At 40.7% G+C, this 21,597-nt stretch overlaps 2 protein-coding genes across 2 annotated transcripts; one reads left to right on the top strand and one right to left on the bottom strand.

Moving 5' to 3' along the window:
- Nucleotides 1-1,423: 1,423 nt before the first annotated feature.
- Nucleotides 1,424-7,723, bottom strand: nsl1 (NSL1 component of MIS12 kinetochore complex). Its single transcript, XM_053337566.1, has 6 exons — nucleotides 7,562-7,723; nucleotides 6,684-6,756; nucleotides 6,434-6,564; nucleotides 4,630-4,684; nucleotides 2,422-2,489; nucleotides 1,424-1,668 (listed from the first exon to the last, which is right to left on the bottom strand). Exons 1-6 carry the CDS (start codon nucleotides 7,721-7,723, stop codon nucleotides 1,438-1,440), a joined length of 720 nt encoding a protein of 239 aa, XP_053193541.1. The 3' UTR covers nucleotides 1,424-1,437.
- Nucleotides 7,724-7,841: 118 nt separating this feature from the next.
- Nucleotides 7,842-21,141, top strand: tatdn3 (TatD DNase domain containing 3; the record flags this gene model as incomplete). Its single annotated transcript, XM_053337455.1, has 10 exons — nucleotides 7,842-7,961; nucleotides 8,627-8,659; nucleotides 10,291-10,364; nucleotides 10,988-11,084; nucleotides 12,634-12,696; nucleotides 16,409-16,518; nucleotides 17,385-17,440; nucleotides 17,532-17,644; nucleotides 20,839-20,919; nucleotides 21,010-21,141. Coding segments are annotated over exons 1-10 (816 nt in total), but the record flags the coding sequence as incomplete, so codon positions are not given.
- Between the last annotated feature and the right edge of the window lie 456 nt (nucleotides 21,142-21,597).

Genomic DNA, 21,597 nt, shown 5'->3' with positions numbered 1-21,597 from the left:
TTCATGTTTAAAAAGCAGGTGCAGGTTATAAATGTTATCTCCAAACACTTTATTTTAAATCAGGGGTGTCAAACATACGGTCCGTGGGCCAGAACCAGGCCACCAAAGGGTTAACTTCGGCCCACTGGATAACTTTGCAAAGTATGAAAACTGTAAAATACTTACTCGCCGTTCTTAATCTTCAGATCTTCTTGTGGACGTTAAACTTGAGATAACTGACTTGATGCAGACTGTAAGGACACATGTTATCAGTGTCTGTTACCATGGTAACCCCGAACTGACTGGCCTGTCTGCAAACATCTTGTACGTTTGGGACGATTGATCTAATCTTTCTTAAGGCCTGTTTTATTATAGAGAAGTCAATGATTATTATGCAGTGGACACACACACATTAATGCTTAGAAGGGATTTAAAGATAATTAATGAGCTTTGAGAAAGATCCTGTTTTAACAACACTGAGTATAAAGAAATGATTTTCCCAGTAGGCGTGTCTCCCCCACAGCGCCGTTTACAGGAACTTTTACAGGGGCCAACGGAGTACCTACTCCAGGGTAGGTACTCCGTTGGCCCTGAAAAGCTCCTAGGTGGGGCTCAAGGTTAACCTGGCACTGATTGGCTAAACCTAGAGCAGCTCTGACGCCATCAGAAAGCACCAAAACAACCGGCATCTTTAAAATCCAGCAGAAGGGGAGCATTAGCCTAGCAGACATTAGCCTCGCAGACATTAGCCTCACAGACACCGCTGCAAACAAGAAAACAGCAAGAGGATGTACGACGATGAGGTGCAGGCATTGATTGCTGTCTATGATACCGAAGAGATTCAGAGGAGGAACGTGGCGATAGAAACTCATGACGTGGCCGAGGGGTCCTACTCTGCAGTGGAGACACGGCCACTGAGAGGGCCGAGTGAGAAGACGGTTCCTGTAGAACAGGGGTGTCAAACATGTGGCCCGCGGATCAGAACCGGCCCGCCGAGGGGTGCAATCCGGCCCACTTTCCTTCCTACCTTTCTTCCGTCCTTCCCTTCCTTTCTTCCTTCCTTCCTTCCTCCCCTCCCTTCCTTCCATCTGTCCTTCCTTCCTACCTTTCTTCCCTCCTTCCTTTTGCCTGTCTTTCCTTCCCTTCTTATTTCCTTCCTCCCTTTCTTCCATCTGTCCTTCCTTCTTTCCTTCCATCTTTTTAATGACCTGGCACACATGAGATCAGATTGGTCTGTATGTGGCCCTTGAATGAAAATGAGTTTGACTCCTCTGATATCGTCAATCGGTCTCATTTAAATAAACTTAAACCACATGTTTGATTATTGAGTTTAACACTTGGAGGGTTTAATGTAGGAAGCTTTTAAAGAGTCATTTTATATATTTACAAATATTAACTGTGTACAGAAAGAGCTGGAGAACAAAGGAAAGTATAAAGGGTATGAAACTAGTGAGTCCGTTAGTTGCTCTGCGTGGGTTTCTTAACGAGAGGCACGTAGCCGTCTCTGGCCGCCGCCTCCTCTACGGCTCTTTTGATTGGCTGCCGGTCCACGTGCGCTCCCGTCGCAGGGGGCAGCGGAGCGTCTGATTGGCCGAACACTTCTCTGTGGATCTCCAGGGAGGCGGGACTCGGTTTCATGTCGAGGATCTGACAAAGACCCTCCGCCTGTTTCTGCAGAGAGTTGATGGACTGAAGAGAAGAAGAAGAGAAGAAGGGATAGAACATTAAAAAATATATAATAACCCCGTCTGTTTTGACTGTTCCTTCTTTCCTCCCTCCCTCCCTTCCGTCTGTCCTCCCTTCCTTTCCTACTTTCCTTCTTCCCTCCCTCCCTCCTACTTTCCTTTCCTCCCTCCTTCCTTCTTTCCTCCCTCCCTCCCTCCTACCTTCCTTCTTTCCTTCTTTCCTCCCTCCCTCCTACTTTCCTTTCCTCTCTTCCTTCCTCCCTCCCACCCTCCTTTCCTTCCTTCTTCCTCTGTTCCATCCTTCTTCCCTCTCATCCTTCCTTCTATCTCTGTTCCATCCTCCCTTCCTTCCTTCCTCCCTTCCCTCCTTTCCTTCTTCCCTCCCTCCTTTCCTCCCTTCTTCCTCTGTTCCATCCTTCTTCCTTCTTCCCTCTCATCCTTCCTTCTATCTCTGTTCCATCCTCCCTTCCCTCCTTTCCTTCTTCCCTCCCTCCCTCCTACTTTCCTTTCCTCTCTTCCTTCCTCCGTCCCGCCCTCCTTTCCTTCCTTCTTCCTCCGTACCATCCTTCCTTCCTTCCCTCTCATCCTTCCTTCTTCCCTCCCTTCCTCCCTCTCATCCTCCGTTCTTCCTTGACTAGAGGACAACAGGAGGGTTAAAAAGCATAAAAACGCACAATTATAGATAAATAACAGTCTGTGTGTGTGTGTGTGTGTGTGTGTGTGTGTGTGTGTGTGTGTGTGTGTGTGTGTGTGTTACCTTTATAGCTTGAATGGCCTGTTTAACTGTTCCAGGAGCTGCTGCTGACAAGTTGTTCATGATGCTCTCTGATTAAAAACAGACATCAGCAACGACATTAAACATTAAACTGCTTATTAGATCATATTTAACTAAAGTTTGCTCTGAATTATTAATTTGGAGAACAGAAATGTGTAAAATGATACTTAACAATGATTTAAATTGAGGAATAACATGTTTTTCTTTAGTTAAATGACAAAAAACATGCAGCTATTTTTCATAATTGCTTCATCCTTTATTGTTTTTTTAAATAAAATAAATAAAATGAATAAAATAAATAAATAAATGAATAAAATAAATAAATAAATAAATAAAATAAATGAATAAAATAAATAAATAAAATAAATAAATAAATGAATAAAATAAATAAAATAAATAAAATAAATAAAATAAATAAAATAAATAAAATAAATAAATAAATAAAATAAATAAATGAATAAAATACATAAATAAAATAAATAAATGAATAAATAAATAAATAAATAAAAATAAAATAAAAAATAAATAAATAAATGAATGAATAAAATAAATAAAAAAATAAATAAAATAAAATAAATAAATAAATAAATAAAAATAAAATAAAATAAATAAATAAATAAATTAATAAATTAATTAATGTGTTTTTCTTGTCTGACGTTATAATAAAAATGATATTTGTGTGTTTTAAACAGTTATTCAGATTAAATAAGACATTTAAAGACATCAGCTTAGGCTCCAGATAAACTGTGAGGCTATTTTTAAGATCATTTTCAGATTTTCAGAAGCTTCATGGATCATAAAGTTGTAAGTTTTATCTTTTTAAACCACAGACTCTCAGACGTGACGTGAAAGGAGGAAACGCTTCTTTGACCAGAAGAAAAGGAAACACAACTCGACAGGTGAACGCAGGGTGAACGAAGGGTGAAAGCTCTGAGGCATTTTGGTATTTCGCTTCACGGACGGTGAAAGTTTCAAATGTCCATCTCAAGGAGAAGTAGTTCTTCCTGATTATCAGAAAGACAAAAACGTCTGCGTGCAAAGAAACGTCTGACGTCTGAGAGAGGAGAGGAGAGACGATGCAACGAGAGCAGAGATCACATATAAACTGTCACTGATGATTATTATTAATTTATTATATTAACTATAAAATTGAACTTCCTGTCGTCCTCCCGGGTCAAATTAACCCCCTCTGTTTTGACTATTCCTTCTTTCCCTTTGTCCTTCTTTCCTTCCTTCCTTTCCTCCCTCCTTCTCCCTTTCTTTACTCCCCCTCCCTTCCTTCCTTCTGTCCTTCTTTCCTTTCCTTCCCCACTTCCTTCCTCTCCTTCCTTTCCTTCCTTCTGTCCTTCCTCACTTTTTTCCTCTCCTTTTCTTCCTTCTGTCCTTCCCTCCTTCCTTCCCTTCCTTTATTCCTTATTTCCTTCCTTCTGTCCTTCCCTCCTTCCTTCCCTTCCTTTATTCCTTATTTCCTTCCTTCTGTCCTTCTTTCCTTGCTTCCTTCCTTCCTTCCTTCTGTCTTTCTTTCCTTCCCCACTTCTTTCCTCTCCTTTCCTTCCTTCTTTCCTTCCTCTCCTTTCCTTCCTTCTGTCCTTCTTTCCTTTCCGTCCTCCCTTCTGTCCTTCCCTTCTTCTTTCCTCCCCTTTCCTTCCTTCCTTCCCTCCCTCCCTCCTTCTCTCTTTCTTTCCTCCCCCTTCCTTCCTTCCATCCCTCCTTTCCTTCCTTCTTCCTCCCTCCATCCTTCTTTCCTTCTTCCTCCCTCCCTTCCTTCCTTCCTTGACTTGAGGACAACAGGAGGGTTAATATGTGATAAAATGAACATTTCTTAAAGCTTCATTTATTATCAAAAACTAATAAATTACAGATATTGAGAAGCTGGAATGAGATAATATTTAGTCTCCTTGTCTGAAAAATGATTTATTAATGATCTAAATAGTGGAGCAATTCATTTTTAATTGAATAATTGATTAAATTGATGAATCGTTTCAGCTCTTAAACATTTCAAACATCGTCTCAAACCAGAGAGAGAAATATTCAAAACCATCTCCTTAAAGATTTGGCAGATAATTTAATTAATATTTAATTACTCTCTGATAAACTTTACACCTTTTATACTTCAAACATACTTTTTAGGACATTAAATAAATGCATTGACACGTTGTTATGAGTGTTTGTGTGACTGTGAGTTGCTACCTTGTTCGGGGTCTTTGAACGCCTCATGAGGTTTGACCGTGTTCTCATAAAGTCCCTGAAACACACACAGAGCAGCACAGTGAGATGTAAACTTCATCTGTTATTATTAATACATAAATAAATAAATAAATAATACATACTATTTTTTCTTGTTTTTAAATTGTATGTTTTAATGTTTTTGTGACTTGTGGAATTTACAAAACCCCCCAAAAGCAAAAAAAGCTGTATTTGTTTTATTTTTATTTTGCAAATTGTATGTTTTTATGTTTTTCGTTTCCAATTCTTACTGTTAAATGTTTATTATTATGTAAAGCACATTGAGTTGCCCCTAAAGTAATAAATACACTATATACATAAAGCTGCCTTGCCTTTTAAAAAGACAGTTTTCAGTAGTTTTATTTGTGTATTTATACGTTAAAGATGGATAAATAAGAGTTAAACTGCAGATTTAAACTGTAATAATCATATAAAATTAAATCTGGGGCAGAAATCATGTTTTTAGGATTTATTGGAAGAATATTATAAATTATATTATATATAAATTCTGCATTTAAGGCTCAATATTTAAAGATAACTCATAATATGTTTTAACTTCCAGCAGTTACTTATAAGCCTGTGGTGGAGAGAAGGAGAAGGGCGCCCCCTGCTGGTGAGTTTCATACATTACTCTTTATTCTCTCAGTAACCTGCAGAGTACTGTAGGGCGCCCCCTGCTGGTGAGTTTTATACATTACTCTTTATTCTCTAACAGTAACCTGCAGAGTACTGTAGGGCGCCCCCTGCTGGTGAGTTTTATACATTACTCTTTATTCTCTCAGTAACCTGCAGAGTACTGTAGGGCGCCCCCTGCTGGTGAGTTTTATACATTACTCTTTATTTTCTCAGTAACCTGTAGAGTACTGAAGGGCGTGTTCATCTTCTTCACACTGAGACATTTACTTAAGAACCAGTCTTTAGTTTAAGCTTTAAATAACCTGTTCAGTCAGATAATGACAGTCAGGTGGTAGTTAGGAGGTAAAGGAGTGTCGTTGCTATGGATCTACTTTATTCATCGCTATGGCAACTGTGTGATTTAGTTTTCATGCCCTGTTTTGTTCACAATTTCCTGATTTCATGATTTCATGATTAGGTTGCAGTAATTTTTTCCTCTGTCCTTTTTTCTTTCCTTCCTTCCTTCCTCTTTTCCTTTCTCCCACCTACCTTCCTTCCTTCCCTTCCTTCCTTCCCTCCTCCCACCCTTTGTTGCTTCATTCCTTCTTTCCTTTCCTTCCTCCCTCCTTTACTCTTTCTTACCTCCCCCCTACCTTCTTTCTTTCGTCTTTCTGTCCTTCCTTCCTTCCTCTTCTCCTCCCTCCCTCTGTTGCTTCCTTCTTCCTCCCTCCTTTTCTCTTTCTTTCCTTGCCCCTACCTTCCTCCCTTCCTTCCTTCCTCTTTTCCTTTCTCCCTCCTACCTTCCTTCCTTCCTTCTTTCCTCCCTCCTACCTTCCTGATATGATGCAATGATAAGTCTGACAACAAGTAATAATACAACTGTAAATGTATTCTTATGTGTCTGTTCAACATATCACAGGATTACGACCTTTTTGGTGGTCAGTAAACGCATCGGACCATATCTCAAACTGTGATATGAGCTATACTGTATGTAAAGGTCTGTAGCTTTTTTGCCTTTATTGAACAGTTAGTGGCTGAACAGTTGACAGGAAGTAAGTGGAGAGAGAGAGACGCATGCTCGGCTATAAGGGAGCTCCATATTATGACCATAGGATTATTACATTTTAATCAGACTTGTTATATAAAGACCCACCATGAGTTTGCGTTCAGCTTTCAGGGAGTGGACGGCGTGAAGCAGGATCTTTTTGGGGTATGTGCGGCGCTTCCTGGTGGCCTCCACGATGGTGTCGTCCAGCTGGCTGTCCAGATCGTCGGCTTCATCCTCTGCTGAGCGTGTTAGAGGTGAAGAGGGAGAAGGGGGGAGAGAGAGTTTGGTAAATGAAGCTTTAAATGTGGACAGCAGCTTCTTGATTCAAGAGGCATTGTAGTTTTTTTTGTACCACCTTCAACATCAGGCGCCTCTTCCCAGGGAAGTCCGTTCACCAACACGTTGTCCTGGACGGCTGCTTCAAAGTTCTGCAGAGACATAAACACAATATTACTATTTTAATACTATATTCTTACTACTATTGACTCTTTATTGTCTTATTCTTTCTTATTGATACTCTTCTATTTTTATTGTCCACTGCTGCTGTAATACTGCAAATTTCCCCATTGTGGGACTAATAAAGGAATATCATATCTTACTACTTATGCCATTTTTTTAAATTCTTAGGATCGAGTTATGACTTGGCCATCCTAGGAAAATAAAAAGTAAACCAGTGGAAAAGGGAGAGACGGGCGAGTTATGAATTTGTCATCCTAGGAAAATAAAATGTAAACAGTCAAAAAGGAAGAGACGGTCGACTCATGACTTGGCCATCCTAGGAAAAAAGGTAAACCAGTATGAAAGGAAGAGACGTTCGAGTTATGACTTCGCCATCCTACGAAAATAAAAAGTAAACCAGTCTAAAGGGAGAGACGGTTGAGTTATGACTTCGCCATCCTATGAAAACAAAAGGTAAACCAGTATCAGAGACAGTCGAGTTATGACTTCGCCATCCTAGGAAAACAAAAGGTAAACTAGTCTAAAAGGAAGAGACGGTCGAGTTATGACCGTTGAGTTATGACTCCGCCATCCTAGGAAAACAAGAGGGAGACGGTCGAGTTATGACTTCACTATCCTAGGAAAACAACAACATCGTGTAGTTTACTTATTCTTCACACTCAGCTGTAGCACTTGAATAAATCCACCTACTAACTTCCCTCGGCGGTGTTTTAGAGCATTGTTATTATATATTTTTATAAATTTATGGCCATAAAGCTGCAGACTGGGACTCACCGCCAGTAGCTCCTGCAGCAAAGCCTCCTTCACTTCCTCCGTCTGTCCTTTTAACGCCATCTTTAAAACCTCTTTATACTTCTCCAGCTGCTCCGTTACTTGCTTTTTAGACGTGACCTGCACTCTATATTCCTCATTTGTCTCCATCTCCACAGCCTCCATCTTTACCGCCAACTGTTTATATTTGTTGTGACCCGGAAGTACTCGGTAATTTCCGGGTGCGACTGCTTAGCCTTCCCCCCCCGGAAACAACACTTAATACAAGAGTTCCTGCACAAACAACATAAGCAGCGTGTCAGATTTGTTTTTACTCTTATATTTGACTATTTTTGGGGTTTTTTCGATGGATTATGGCTTCGTAGATTGTCACTGTCACGTTTCAGCCTGTGAGTTTGAAGAGGTAAGATGTTAAAGGTGTAAAGAGGCTGTGAACGCATATTATTATAAGTGTTTTGAGTCTCACTATATCGGTTTTAAACTATTTAACATATATTTAAAATGCATTCACATAACACACATTAATGTCAGCTTATGAAAACTGAATATACACACAATTTTAACCCTGTCATTATAGTTATTAGCTGCATTAAGGCCTATTTATTGTCCTTTTTCATTTCACCATACAAACAAATAAACATGCACAACAACATAAGATGTTTGTAGGCTTTGTTTTTGCTCTTATATTTGATTATTTTGGAGGATATTTAGATGGATTATGTCTTCGTAGATTGTCACTGTCATGTTTCAGCCTGTGAGTTTGAAGAGGTAGGATGTTAAAGGTCTAAAGAGGCTGTTTTTAGTGTTTTGACTCTCACTATATCGGGTTTAGACTATTTATATATATATAATGCATTTACATAACACACATTAATGTCAGCTTATAAAAACTGTATATATATCCAATTTGAACCCTGTCATTATGGTAGTTAGCTGCAGTTGCTCGTGTTTCCGGTCATTTGGGCCTATTTATTGTCCTTTTTCATTTCATCATACAAACAAATAAACATAATAAACTTTAATTTTATGTCACTAAAAAGTAATAACCTTTTTTTTTTGTCTTTGTAGGATCTGGAGGATGTGATTCAGAGGGCCAGACAGGTCAGTTATTACAAATGTATTGTTATTATTATTATTTCATAGTTTTAGTTTATTGTGATTTAATAACCTGCTGCTTTTTAGGTGCATGTCAAATGGACACTGTTACAGGAAATTAAACCTTAAACTCATATTTTTATAGGCTGTACACTTCATTGCTCAGCCCAGAAATCATCAGTTATATGTTAATTCTTTTTTTTTAAGTGGATATAAGATAGACAAGATATAATGACAAAGTTATAAAGTTTATTGATATTAAACAGATGATTAGGCCTGGGTATCATTTTAAAAATTATGATAATAGTACCAATCCAAGTACCTTTAAAGTGATACTGATACTAGTTGAGTACTTAATTCGATACCCATCATGTGAAATTGAATAAAATGCCACCGCTCCTCCACGTCTAAATGATTTGATTTTTCACATAAATGCATTTGAAAGTCAATTTATTAATATTTATTTCATACAAAATGGCCAAAATCAGCATGAGGGTCACAGCAAACATCAAACACACACTTTTTAAATCTATATGTGGGTGCAAGAAAGATCGACTGCAGGTGTCGTTTGATGGCAGATGTTTCAATGCTACTTGGTATTTATTTATTTTGGTGCCGATACTCAGCTCTAGTGAAGACTGTCAGTCGTCCAGGTCGCCATCTGAGTCGAAATATCATCAGGAATGTGAAACCAAGCCCAGCTGCACCTCGATTTAAACCTCCTGGATATTAAACTTTGAACAATGGATGAAAAAAGCTGCTTTATTGGTTTCTGAAGGGAAAGAGAAGAATCCTGACTGTGTGTGTGTGTGTGTGTGTGTGTATATGTGTATGTAACTGTGTATGTAACTGTGTGTGTGTGTGTATATGTGTATGTAACTGTGTGTGTGTGTGTGTGTGTGTGTGTGTGTGTGTGTGTATGTAACTGTGTGTGTGTGTGTGTGTGTGTGTGTGTATATGTGTATGTAACTGTGTGTGTGTGTGTGTGTGTGTGTATGTAACTGTGTATGTAACTGTGTGTGTGTGTATATGTGTATGTAACTGTGTGTGTGTGTGTGTGTGTGTGTGTGTGTGTATGTATGTAACTGTGTGTGTGTGTGTGTGTGTGTGTGTGTGTATATGTGTATGTAACTGTGTGTGTGTGTGTGTGTGTATGTAACTGTGTGTGTGTGTGTGTGTGTATGTAACTGTGTGTGTGTGTGTGTGTGTATATGTGTATGTAACTGTGTGTGTGTGTGTGTGTGTATGTAACTGTGTGTGTGTGTGTGTGTGTGTGTGTGTGTGTGTGTGTGTATGTAACTGTGTGTGTGTGTGTGTGTGTGTGTGTGTATATGTGTATGTAACTGTGTGTGTGTATGTAACTGTGTATGTAACTGTGTGTGTGTGTGTGTGTGTATATGTGTGTGTGTGTGTGTGTGTGTGTGTGTGTGTGTGTGTGTATGTAACTGTGTGTGTGTGTGTGTGTGTGTATATGTGTATGTAACTGTGTGTGTGTGTGTGTGTGTGTGTATGTAACTGTGTGTGTGTGTGTGTCTGTGTGTGTGTGTGTATATGTGTATGTAACTGTGTGTGTGTGTGTGTATATGTGTGTGTGTGTGTGTGTGTGTGTGTGTGTGTGTGTGTGTGTGTGTGTGCAGGTCGGGGTGGAGACGCTGGTTGCAGTCACAGAAGAGGTCGGAGAGTTTAACAGAGTTCTGCAGCTGCAGGATCGGTCTGTATGTCCTCACAGTGATATAAACATCACAAACACACACACACACACACACACACGATGTATATCACATGAAGTTATGTTGCATGGTGGGCTGGTGTGGAAGGAAACAAAGAAACATAGAAAGATGTTTATATGATGGTACAATGATCAAGAGGAAAGATTACTCAGCATGTTAAGCATTGAAAAACACTGAAGTGCTCAAGTTAATAATAGATAGTAGTAAATAAGCAAAATACATGAGAAAACTGATCTAAATAAAAGTTTTACTGGCACATAAATGATTAAATTGATAAATTATTACTGAATAAACAAAAATAAATGCAAATTTCCATCTATAGAATATGAGTTTAATGTGTCAGATGTGAAGCATAAAGTCCTTTTATCTGGTTTAAATAACTAATAACTGCAGAAATTCACTTTTATTTAAGAAGCTAATCAAAGTGTAACAACACATTTGTAAAGTAAAAACTATAAAGTCTCATAAAAGAGAAACTTCTGACTATAAAGTGTTTCAGTAGGAGCAGAAACTGTGTCGGGATCATTGTCCGGTGCAGCTGCTCTCTGCTGGACGGCGTCGTGTTTGTTATTCAGGGCGTTTCTGATGAATTCTTCTCTCACAGTTATCCAGATCTGGTGGCTCCGTGTTTGGGCGTCCATCCTCTGCAGGCCGGCGGGGGGGCAGGCGGGGGGGCCGAGCAGCGCAGCGTGAAGCTTCAGGTACTGGAAACCTCTCAAAAACCTCTCCGCTGCTTTCAAGCCTTCTGATTGTTTTTACTTTACTGATCCTGAGACAAAGGAGGAGCGTAACCGTGTCCAGGCGGCTCAGCGGGGGTCCAGCGGGGGTCCAGCGGGGGTCCAGCGGGAGGAAAACAGGAGATGAAGGCTTCTGGTTGTTTCTCTGAAGCCTCTGAAGGGATGAAAGTGTGTTTGTTTCTTTTTATTGAGACACAGTTTTTATAGCTTACTGATAATATAACAGCAGAACTCTGCCAGGACTCTGAGGTTTGATGCTTTGAAACAAGAAGCTGCAATAAGAAGCTTCTGTCTTATTAAAGTAACTTCATGACAGTTTTGATCTCTTCAGAGTTTCATGTTTAATCTTCTCAGTTGAGTAAAGTCTGGAGGAACAATTTCAACTATTTTAAACAGCATGTTAAAGTGTTGCAGTGAGTCAGATGTTAGTGTTAATATATTTAAATGACGATGGCTACCAGCTGTGAGAGAGAGAGTGTGTGGACTTCAGGACTGTTTTCATTTCTTACCAAATGCAATTTTATATTTCCACACATCAAAATCACTTTTAATAAAAGGTATAAAAAATGACGAGAAAATGCAAAAAATATTCTGATTCTTCATCTAAACTAAACTTAATTTAACTTAAATTCAACTCGACCAAATTTAAATTAAACTTAGCTAAACTTAACTCAAACTAGACTAAACTAAACCAGACTAGATTAGACTAAACTAACCTTAACGTAACCTAGACAATACTAAACTATAGACTTAATTTAACTTAATCTAGACTTAAATTAAACTACTAACTTCTCACTGGCTCTCGAGGTCCTGAAGAGTGTGTGTGGACTTCAGGAGGATAAAATATGTTTGTTTTCATTTTATACCAAATACAGTTTTATATTTCCACACATCCAAAATCACTTAGATTGTGTTTCCTGCTATAAGAAAATGTTGTTCACCAGATTTTAATAAAAGGGGGAAAAAATGACGAGAAAATGCAAAAAATATTCTGATTCTTCATCTAAACTAAACTAAACTTAATTTAACTCAAACTAGACTACACTACACCAGACTAGATTAGACTAAACCAACCTTAACGTAACCTAGACAATACTAAACTATACTATACTAGACTAAACTAAACTTAATTTAACCTAAACTACACTAGACCAGACCAAATTTGACTTAAACTAAACTTAACGTAAACCAGACTAGACTAAACTTAACTTAAACTAAGCTAAACTTGACGTATCGTAACTTAACTAAACAAGTTAAACCAATGTTTGAGATGAAATAAAGACGGACCACCTTCACTTTCTGCATAACTACAACCAGTCATGTGTTAAAGTTAAAGTCGCTGCTGTATGGGATTAAACCATAAGAACTAAAGTTGATGCTTTAAATCCCCGTATGATGTTTATGACACAGGTGACGTAAACACTCACACTCTCTCTCTGTGTTACTTAAAGAGGAAATAAAATAAAATAAATAGCTGCTGCTCTAAATAAACTAAGTGGTTTCATTTCTGCAGGATCTGGACGCTGCTCTGCCGATGTTCTACAAACACAGAGAACGCCTCGTCGCTATCGGAGAGGTGCTACTACACACACACACACACACACACACACACACACACAAACACACACACACACACACACACACACCCTGCCCCCTCCAGAGTTTAACCTCTATGTGACTTCTAGTAAAGCAAATAAGATTAAAACTCTCGCCTCCTAATCTTCCTTGTTAGGAAAAAAAAAGAGTTAATGAACGAATTCAGTCACAATCTGTCTCACACACTCACTCAGTCACACACACACACACACACACACACACACACACACACACACACACACACACACACACACACACACACACACACACACTCTTCATCCTCTTCATCCTCCTGCCGTCTACAGTCTCCGGTGAGGAATGTGGATTTCAGGCGTCACAGAGTCAATGCTCCCAGACTGCTTCTGTTTTCCATAACTGTGATTTTAACAGATCAGATTTGGAAATCCAGCTTCTGTGAGTCTGTAACTACTTCAGATTATACTGCAGCAGGCTTTTTACTTGTCTATATTGATGGACTCAAGATTGTACAGAACTGAGCTGCCGGGCTTTTAACCAGAACAAAGAGACGTGATCACATTACTCTTGGCTCCCAGTATGTTATAGAGAGGATTTTAAGATCCTGTCATGGAGAAATGTCTGAAAACACTATGAAACAGTTATTATTGTACAATAAGGAGACGGCATACACACAGCAAGGACATCAACTCATCTCAACAAGCAAAGACACAAAGTTACACACACACACACACACACACACACACACACACACACACACACACACACACACACACACACACAAACTTAATCTGTTATAGAGAGTTTGTACTCCTGTTGTCCTCGAGTCAAGGAGGGAAGGGAGGGAGGAAGGAAAGAAGGAAGGAAGGAAGAGAGGGAGGAGGGAGGGAGGGAAAGAAGGAAGGAAGGAAGGAAGGAAGGAAAGGAGGGAGGGGAGGGTAGGGGGGAGGGAGGTAGAAAAGGAAGGACGGAAGAAAGAAGGAGGGGAGGAAGAAGGAAGGAAAGGAAGGGAGGAAGAAAAGGAAGGATGGAAGAAAAGAAGGAAGGAAAGGGAGGAAGGAAAGGAAGGACTAGCACTTTCTGTCTTTGACCAGACTAAAAAGTGAGGGTCACTTCCTTTTCCTAAACAGAGATTAAGCTCGTCCTCCTGTTGTCCTCGAGTCAAGGAGGGAGGGAGGGAGGGAGGGAGGGAGGAAGGAAAGAAGGAAGGAAGGAAGGAAGGAAGGGAGAGAGGGGGGGAGGGACGGAGGAAGGGAAGGAAGGAAGGAAGGAAGGAAGGAAAGGAGGGAGGGAGGGAGGGAGGGAGGGTAGGGGGGAGGGAGGTAAAAAAGGAAGGACGGAAGAAAGAAGGAGGGGAGGAAGAAGGGAGGAAAGCAGGGAGGGAGGGAGGAAGAAAAGGAAGGACGGAAGAAAAAAAGGAAGGAGGGAAGAAAAGAAGGAAGGAAAGGGAGGAAGGAAAGGAAGGACCAGCACTTTCTGTCTTTGACCAGGAAGGAAGGAAGGAAGGGAGAGAGGGGGGGAGGGAGGGAGGAAGGCAAGGAAGGAAGGAAGGAAAGGAGGGAAGGAAGGGAGGGAGGGAGGGAGGGAGGGAGGGAAGGAAGGAAGGAAGGAAGGAAGGAAGGAAAGGAGGGAGGGAGGGTAGGAGGGAGGGAGGTAGAAAAGGAAGGACGGAAGAAAGAAGGAAGGAGTGAAGGAAGGATGGAAGGGAGGAAGAAGGAAGGAAAGGAAAGAAGGAAGGGAGGAAGGAAGGGAGGGAGGGAAGGAAGGACGGAAGGAAGGAAAGGAGAGAGGGAGGGAGGGAGGGAGGGAGGAAGAAAAGGAAGGACGGAAGAAAGAAGGGAGGGAGGGAGGAAGAAAAGGAAGGAAGGGAGGAAAGAAGGAAGGAGTGAAGGAAGGATGGAGGAAGGAAAGAAGGAAGGGAGGAAGGAAAGGAAAGGAAGGACTAGCACTTCCTGTCTCTGACCAGACAAACAGCTCATACTTTAGGAATGATAGAAAATGTGGAGGTTACGTTTATCGTGACACTTTTTGGTAACGCTGTGTACCTTGAACACGGTTATCATCCCATGCCTAACTATAACTATAACTCAGCCTTGGGTGTAGGGAGTCATATCATCTGACCTTTGGGTGCTACAGTAATGCTGCTCCTCTGTTATCAAAGTGACTCCCAGCTTTCTCCTAAACACCACACACACAGCTGCCTTCACCGTCTCAAGGAGAGAAACAGTAACAGTGTTTCTGCTGAGATGATAGTGTTGCCTTTACTGTGACGTCAAGGTCCATGATTATTAACCCCTAACAGTTTGTAAGGGCGCACTCACACTAGGCAATCACACTGTGCCCAAGAACGTTTGCCCCCTGAAGTCCGGATTATTTGGCTGGTGTGAGTGCAAGTGTACCGTGCTTGAGTACGGTACACTTGGTCACGCATGCACACTAGGGATTAATATTATAACACTAGCTGAGCCCTGGTCATTTCAAACAACACTTAATGTATTATTTTATCATTATTAAGTCAAAAGAACTGAATTTATGTCCATCAACATTATAATGAATAGGCTAGACTTAATATTTGCATCCAGCGTGCTGCATTGACTTCATTACATCTGCTGCACCGCAATTATGTAATGGTAAGTTTATTGTCTGTGACTGTGACCCTCATAAAAGTCATATTTTACTAATCTGCATTATATAAACTAACGGCATTCGTTAAAGTAAGTCATTTGGTGACTTCTAAGTCATTAAACTAAGTCTTACTTTTACTGGAGTAAAGAGTTGAAAGGGAATAAATAAATCAACATATCAGCTTATATCATTTTACCTAATAGAAAATGACCAAATTAACACATACAGTCAAGCCCAAAATTATTCATACCCCTTTTGGACATGCCACTTTTTGTTCAAATGTAAATAAAAGCTGACTGAAATATTTTTTTTACCACAATGATGCCTTTTTATCTTCTTGGAGACGCCTGTGTCACTTCCGGTCAAAAAACAACTTGCTGGTTGAATAAAAGTAACTTTAAGTCAAAATTTGCCAGGGGTATGAATAATTTCGGGCTTGACTGTATTTGCATATAAACGCATCTTACACTGGCCATGCATCCCTAAAGTCAGAGCTTCAAGTCATAGATGATTTCTTGGCAGCTTACTATGGTCTGCACATCTCAAAGACTCAGAGCTTCTTCCTTATTTGGATATAAGCCAAGACAGAAGAAGAGTACTGAGCCTCCTGATGATAACAAGACACACAGTTACAAAGCAGAAGCAGCGATCTCACATCCACTTCTACAATCCTACTGATTACCTTTAACCTTCCTGTCGTCCTCTCGTCTGTTTTGACTGTTCCTTCTTTCCTCCTTTCCTTCCTTCCATCTGTCCTTCCTCCCTCCCTCCTTCTATCTTTCTTTCCTTCCTCTCTTTCCTCCCTTCCTTCCATCTGTCCTTCCTCCCTCCCTCCTTCTATCTTTCTTTCCTTCCTCTCTTTCCTCCCTTCCTTCTTTCCTTCCTCCATCCCCTTTCTTCCCTCCCTCCTTCCTTCCTTCCTCCCTCCCTCCTTCTCTCTTTCTTTCCTCCCCCCTACCTTCCTCCCTTCCTTCATTCCTTTCCTTGCTCCCTTCTTTCTTTCCTTCCCCCTACCTTCCTACCTTCTTTCCTTCCTTCCTTCCTTCCTTCATACTGTATGATGTGTTTTTATCTCTTGTTCTTGTTTCCAGATCGGGTTAGACTTCACGCCGTGGTTCGCTCCCACCGAGCAGGACAGAGACGACCAGATGAGCGTCTTCATTAAACAGCTGAACGTCGCCAAGGAGCTGGATCTACCCGTGTGAGCACAAAATAAAGCTTTTAACCCTCGATGTGAAAGCTGCAGAGACCCGAGTGGCCATATAACAAAGCATGAAGTGATTATGTTCATTCATAACTGATCATATCATTTATTGCTGTTCTTTGCCAGAGCTTGCATGTTTTGCATGTTGTTACGTCGACTTTATTTGAATCTGATTTGCCTAAAAGCTTCTGATTAGATTAAAGTTCTTCCATCTCTCGGCACACTTGATTTGCATGCTGCCTGAATGAGTTACTGAGCTCCAGTTTGCAGCATTATGTGGAAAACAAAATCACAGAAATAACAATTAAAAAAAATCAATCAAATGTTTGCACAGGAACGTCCACTCACGATCAGTTGCTAAAGTAACCATAGCAACCATGAGAGTGGGTGGTCCAGAGTTTCTTTCATAATACTTCCTAAAAAAAAGCTGAAACATCTTCCTGAAGTTTCCTTCCATCCTCGAAGGAGGGAAGGAAGAAAGGAAGGAAAGGAAGGAAAGGAGGGAAGAAGAAGGAAGGAAAGGAGGGAGGAAGAAGGGAGGAAAGGGGGGAGGGAGAAGGGAGGAAAGGGGGGAGGGAGAAGGGAGGAAAGGAGGGAGGAAGAAGGAAGGAAGAAAGAAGGGAGGAAGGAAGAAAGGAAGGAAAAAAGGAGGGAAGGAAGGAGGGAGGGAGGAGGGAAGAAAAGAAAGACAGAAAAGAAAGGAGGAATTGAGGAAGGAAGGAAGGAAGGAAGGAGGGAAGGAAGGAAAGAGGGAGGGAGAAAGGAAAGGAGGAAGGAAGGAAGGAAAGATTGTATGGAAAATAAAATCACAGAAATAACAATTTTAAAAAATCTATCAAATGTTTGTCATGTTTTCTGCTCAGGAACGTCCACTCACGATCAGCTGCTAAAGTAACCATAGCAACCATGAGAGAACAAGGTGGGTTATTTCTTGCTTTATATATCATATAACATTTAAATCGCTGTAAAACAGATATTTGGAGGTTGAGACTTTGTGATTCTCCTTCCAGGCATCAGTCGAGCTCTTCTACATAACTTTGCAGGGAAGCCGTCCGTGGCGTTGGAAGGAGTGAAGGCCGGTTACTTCTTCTCTTTTCCACCCGCTGTCTGCAGGAACCAACAGGTAAGAGGTGGAATTACACTTTCTGCATTCATGGGTGGGATTATACGGAAGCGTGTTGCATTCACTTGAGTAAAAAAAAAATCTGTTTTTTCTGAGTGGGAAGGAAGGAAGAAGGAAGGAAAGGAGGGAGGAGGGAGGGAGGAAGGATGGAAGCAAAGGAGGAAGGAAGGAAGGAAAGGAGGGAGGGAGGATGAAAGGAAGGAAGGAAAGGAGGAAAGGAGGAAGAAGGAAGGAAAGGCGTGAGGGAGGAAGGAAGGGAGGATGGAAGGAAAGGAGGAAGGAAGGGAGGAAGAAGTAAGGGAGGGAGGGAGGAAGGAAGGAAGGAAAGGAGGGAGGAAGGAAGGGAGGGAGGAAGGATGGAAGGAAGGAAGAAAAGGAGGGAGGAAGGGAGGGAGGAAGGATGGAAGGAAAGGAGGACTAAAGGGAGGAAAGAAGGAGGGAAGGAAGAAAGGAAGGAAGAAAAGGAGGGAAGGAGGGAGGGAGGGAGGAGAGAGAAAGGAAAAGAGGTAGGGAGGGAGGAAAGAAAGAAAGAGAGGAAAGAAAGGAGGAATTGAGGAAGGAGGGAAGAAAAACAGAAAAGAAAAAAATGACTGAGAAAAACAGAAATAATTACCTTGAAAAATGCTTCCGTAGGATTATTTTAATGCTGTTAGAAACAAGGTTTCTGTCACCACTTCACCTACTTTGGAAAGGAAGGAGCGGGGAAGGAGGGAAGGAAGAAAGGAAGGAAGGAAATAAAGGAGGGAAGGAAGAAAGGAAGGAAGAAAAAGAGGGAGGGAGGAAGGAAAGAGAGGAAAGAAAGGAGGGAGGGAGGAAGGAAGGAAGAAAAGGAGGGAGGGAAAGGAGGGAGGGAGGAAGGAAGGAAAGAAAGACAGAGGAAAGAAAGGAGGAATTGAGGAAGGAAGGAAGGAAGGAAAGGAGGGAGGGAGGAAGGAAGGAAGGAAAGAAAGAAAGGAGGGAGGGAGGAAGGAAGGAAAGAAAGACAGAGGAAAGAAAGGAGGAATTGAGGAAGGAAGGAAGGAAGGAAAGGAGGAACTGAGGAAGGAAGGAAGGAAAATGTACAAGTATGTGAATGTATATTTTTTTGCCCTTTTCTGCTTTTTAAATACCGTTAGTAATGTGTTTTATGATGAGTCTAATGAAGGCAACAAACTACTTTTTGGGGATTATTTGAATTAAAACCGAAGTACAGATTGTATCTTTTTACACTCTGCAAACATAAAAAAGCCTTTATATCATCGTCAGCACTAAGCTTCATCTGTAATTCTTAGCTGAACTCTGAAACAGTCGTATTATATCGTTAGGTTAAGCCCTCAGGTGATACTCTATATGTTCAAGCTTAACGACTAACATGAAAGTCTTTGAGCTCATAAATCATCTGCTGAACACGACAGAAACCTGTTTGTCTGCTTTTTGTTTTTATTGAATCCATTAAATGTAACTGTCATGTAAGCAGAGAGCAGTATGGTCTCAATGGTATGTGATACATGAAGCAGGAAATATACTGTATGTAGTAAAAAACTGGTGAATGAATGTTGAGAATGGCAGAAGTCATTAGATAGTAATAGTAGGGTAGTTATAACCATGATTATATTATAGTTTTAATAACAGTGTAAGTTTTTCTTTTCTACCTGTATTGAGAGTAGAGGCACTGGAGTACTTATACTAGTAATAACCATGGACTGTATAAAAGAAATGGACGTAACATCCATGACGTCACCCATTGGTTTGTGGACTGCTCGGAAGCCAATAGTTTCTAATCTAGGCAGCGCCATCTTGAACATTTCAGGTGCATGCTGGGAAAAATAAAAACATGGATTCTACTTATATGTGCATGAGGTGGAGCCATGGGCGGAGCGGGGAGGTTGCTATGGTTGCGAGGGCTGGATCTCGAGGACATTGGTCAATCAACCTGTCAATCAGGACGTAGCCACGCCCTAATGCATACCCTGCTTTATCGTCACATATAAAATCAGGGAGGCCAAAATGTCCCAAATGAACATCATACTGCATTGAAGAAGGCTTTAAACTAGCGATTGAGACCATAAACACATTTTGAAAACGTTTACTGAGGTTAGAAATCAAGTGAGAAGTTGGTGAATTCTCCATTGACTTGTATAGAGACGGTCGCCCCCTGGTGGCCTTTTGATAGAATGCAGTTCTAAGTTACTTCTGCGTTGGCCTCATTTCAGAGGACCAGAACTACCCTCCTGGTAATAACATTAGTAGTATAAGTATAATGTAATATAGTAATACTGGTTTACTGTTTTAAGGTAAAATCAGTTATATAATCCACATTTGTCGCATATAGCAGGGGTAAAAGCTTCAAAATGAGGCAAATAAAGGTCAAAATACTTCTATAAATGCAGTGTAATGTAATAAATGTGGAAAATAAAGAGCTGGGTTTCATATCTGAATCTGATTGTTGGTTGTGGCTCAGGAGGTAAATCTAATCAGAAGATTGGCGATTCAGTTCCTGGCTCCTCCGTTCTACATGTCGAAGTGTCCTAAGGCAAGATACTTAACCCCAAACTGCTCCTGATGGATGTATGAATGTGTGTGTGAATGGATGAATGTGATATGTAGTGCTTTGAGTGGTGAAAACACTAGAAAAACACATATAAGTACAGTCGATTCACTAGTTTGCCTATGATTTCCCTTCCTACTGCAATTCAATCATGATGCAATCACGATTCAAAAACTTTATTGTTCCTTCAAGAACATAAGCAGTACCATACTTCTCATCATTGTGTGTTGTCTATTTTGTTCATCTTCTGCCATGTTTACCGCTAGCCCACTTCAACACATTTGTTTCTTGTCGACTCTGTTGCCCGGATGTTGATATTCAGTGACTAGTGACGCCTGGTGGTGAAGAGGTGAATCAGAGTGTGTTTGTCGTTCCGCAACAAGTAGTCCACTCATGAGAAACGGCTGATTGAGATCATTATGGAAGTGAATTGACTGAAAATAATCATTAAAAAAATATATATAATAAGAAGAAATCGGATTTTACCGATGCAAAGCTTTTACAAGGAGATGCATCGTGATTTCAGCCCAGTTTATATCCGATGCACACCACTCCAACCGATGCAATGTATTATAGACCCTTGCATCGATGCACTGATTGCAATCATTGACCTGAAGTCCATCATAATGAGACTAACAGCTGATTTTATTTTCATTCTTTATGACAGAGAGATAAACTGATTAAGCAGATCCCGCTGGAACACATCTGCCTTGAGACCGACTCGCCCGCCTTGGGGCTCGACAAGCACGTAAGTTTCATCATTTTGGAAACACGACTTGCTGTAAACACACCTGAGGCCTGTTTTCTTTACTTCCTGTTGTCTCTTTGTGTCTTCCAGGTGAGGAACGAGCCCAGTAACATCGTTCTGTGCTGCCAACGCATCGCTGACATCAAAGGCCTTTCGCCACAAACTGTTCAGCTCGTCACAGCGCAAAATGCTTACAGACTTTTCCCCCGAGCTAAAACAAACACACACACACACACACACACACACACACACACACATAAAACGGTGTGACAGGTATGGCCAGAAGGGGGCGCCACAGGAAGGAAAGGACACTTGAGTGGAGAGGATTGATGTAAGTGTGTCAGGTTCAGCTCTGTTTTGAGCTCAATATGATATTTATAGCTGAGACTGACAGGAAGTTGGTCTCTAGTTGAATTTAGTGTGTCTGTGCCAAATTTCATCTTAATCTATCCAGTATATTGAAAGATATTTGACTCTGGAGCAAAATGTTGGACCTTCTTAAGTCTTCGTTTGACCAGCTTCATTATAGCAAACAAATCCTCGAGGCAAAGATCATCCATTGTAACACAGACTCTGAAGTTTTGAAAGTAAAATGAAAAAATAAAATACTAAAACGAGTTCTGTGGTTTGAGTCGGAGGTTTGTGTTGGGCTTCGTTAGGCTGCAGCCGTCTACACCA

Source organism: Scomber japonicus, chromosome 17 (assembly GCF_027409825.1).
Source record: "Scomber japonicus isolate fScoJap1 chromosome 17, fScoJap1.pri, whole genome shotgun sequence".
NCBI classification, from domain to species: domain Eukaryota; kingdom Metazoa; phylum Chordata; class Actinopteri; order Scombriformes; family Scombridae; genus Scomber; species Scomber japonicus.
The sequence above is the reverse complement of the archived record's forward strand: the minus strand, read 5'-3'. Positions and strand labels throughout refer to the sequence as shown.

Excerpts from the sequence above, each read along its gene's own strand:
- nsl1 (XM_053337566.1), bottom strand. The coding sequence starts at position 7,723 with ATGGAGGCTGTGGAGATGGAGACAAATGAGGAATATAGAGTGCAGGTC. Across the intron at positions 4,685-6,433 it reads AAGCTGAACGCAAACTCATG|GGACTTTATGAGAACACGGT; the intron begins GTGGGTCTTTAT and ends TGTGTGTTTCAG. Across the intron at positions 2,490-4,629 it reads GTTCAAAGACCCCGAACAAG|AGAGCATCATGAACAACTTG; the intron begins GTAGCAACTCAC and ends GTTTTTAATCAG.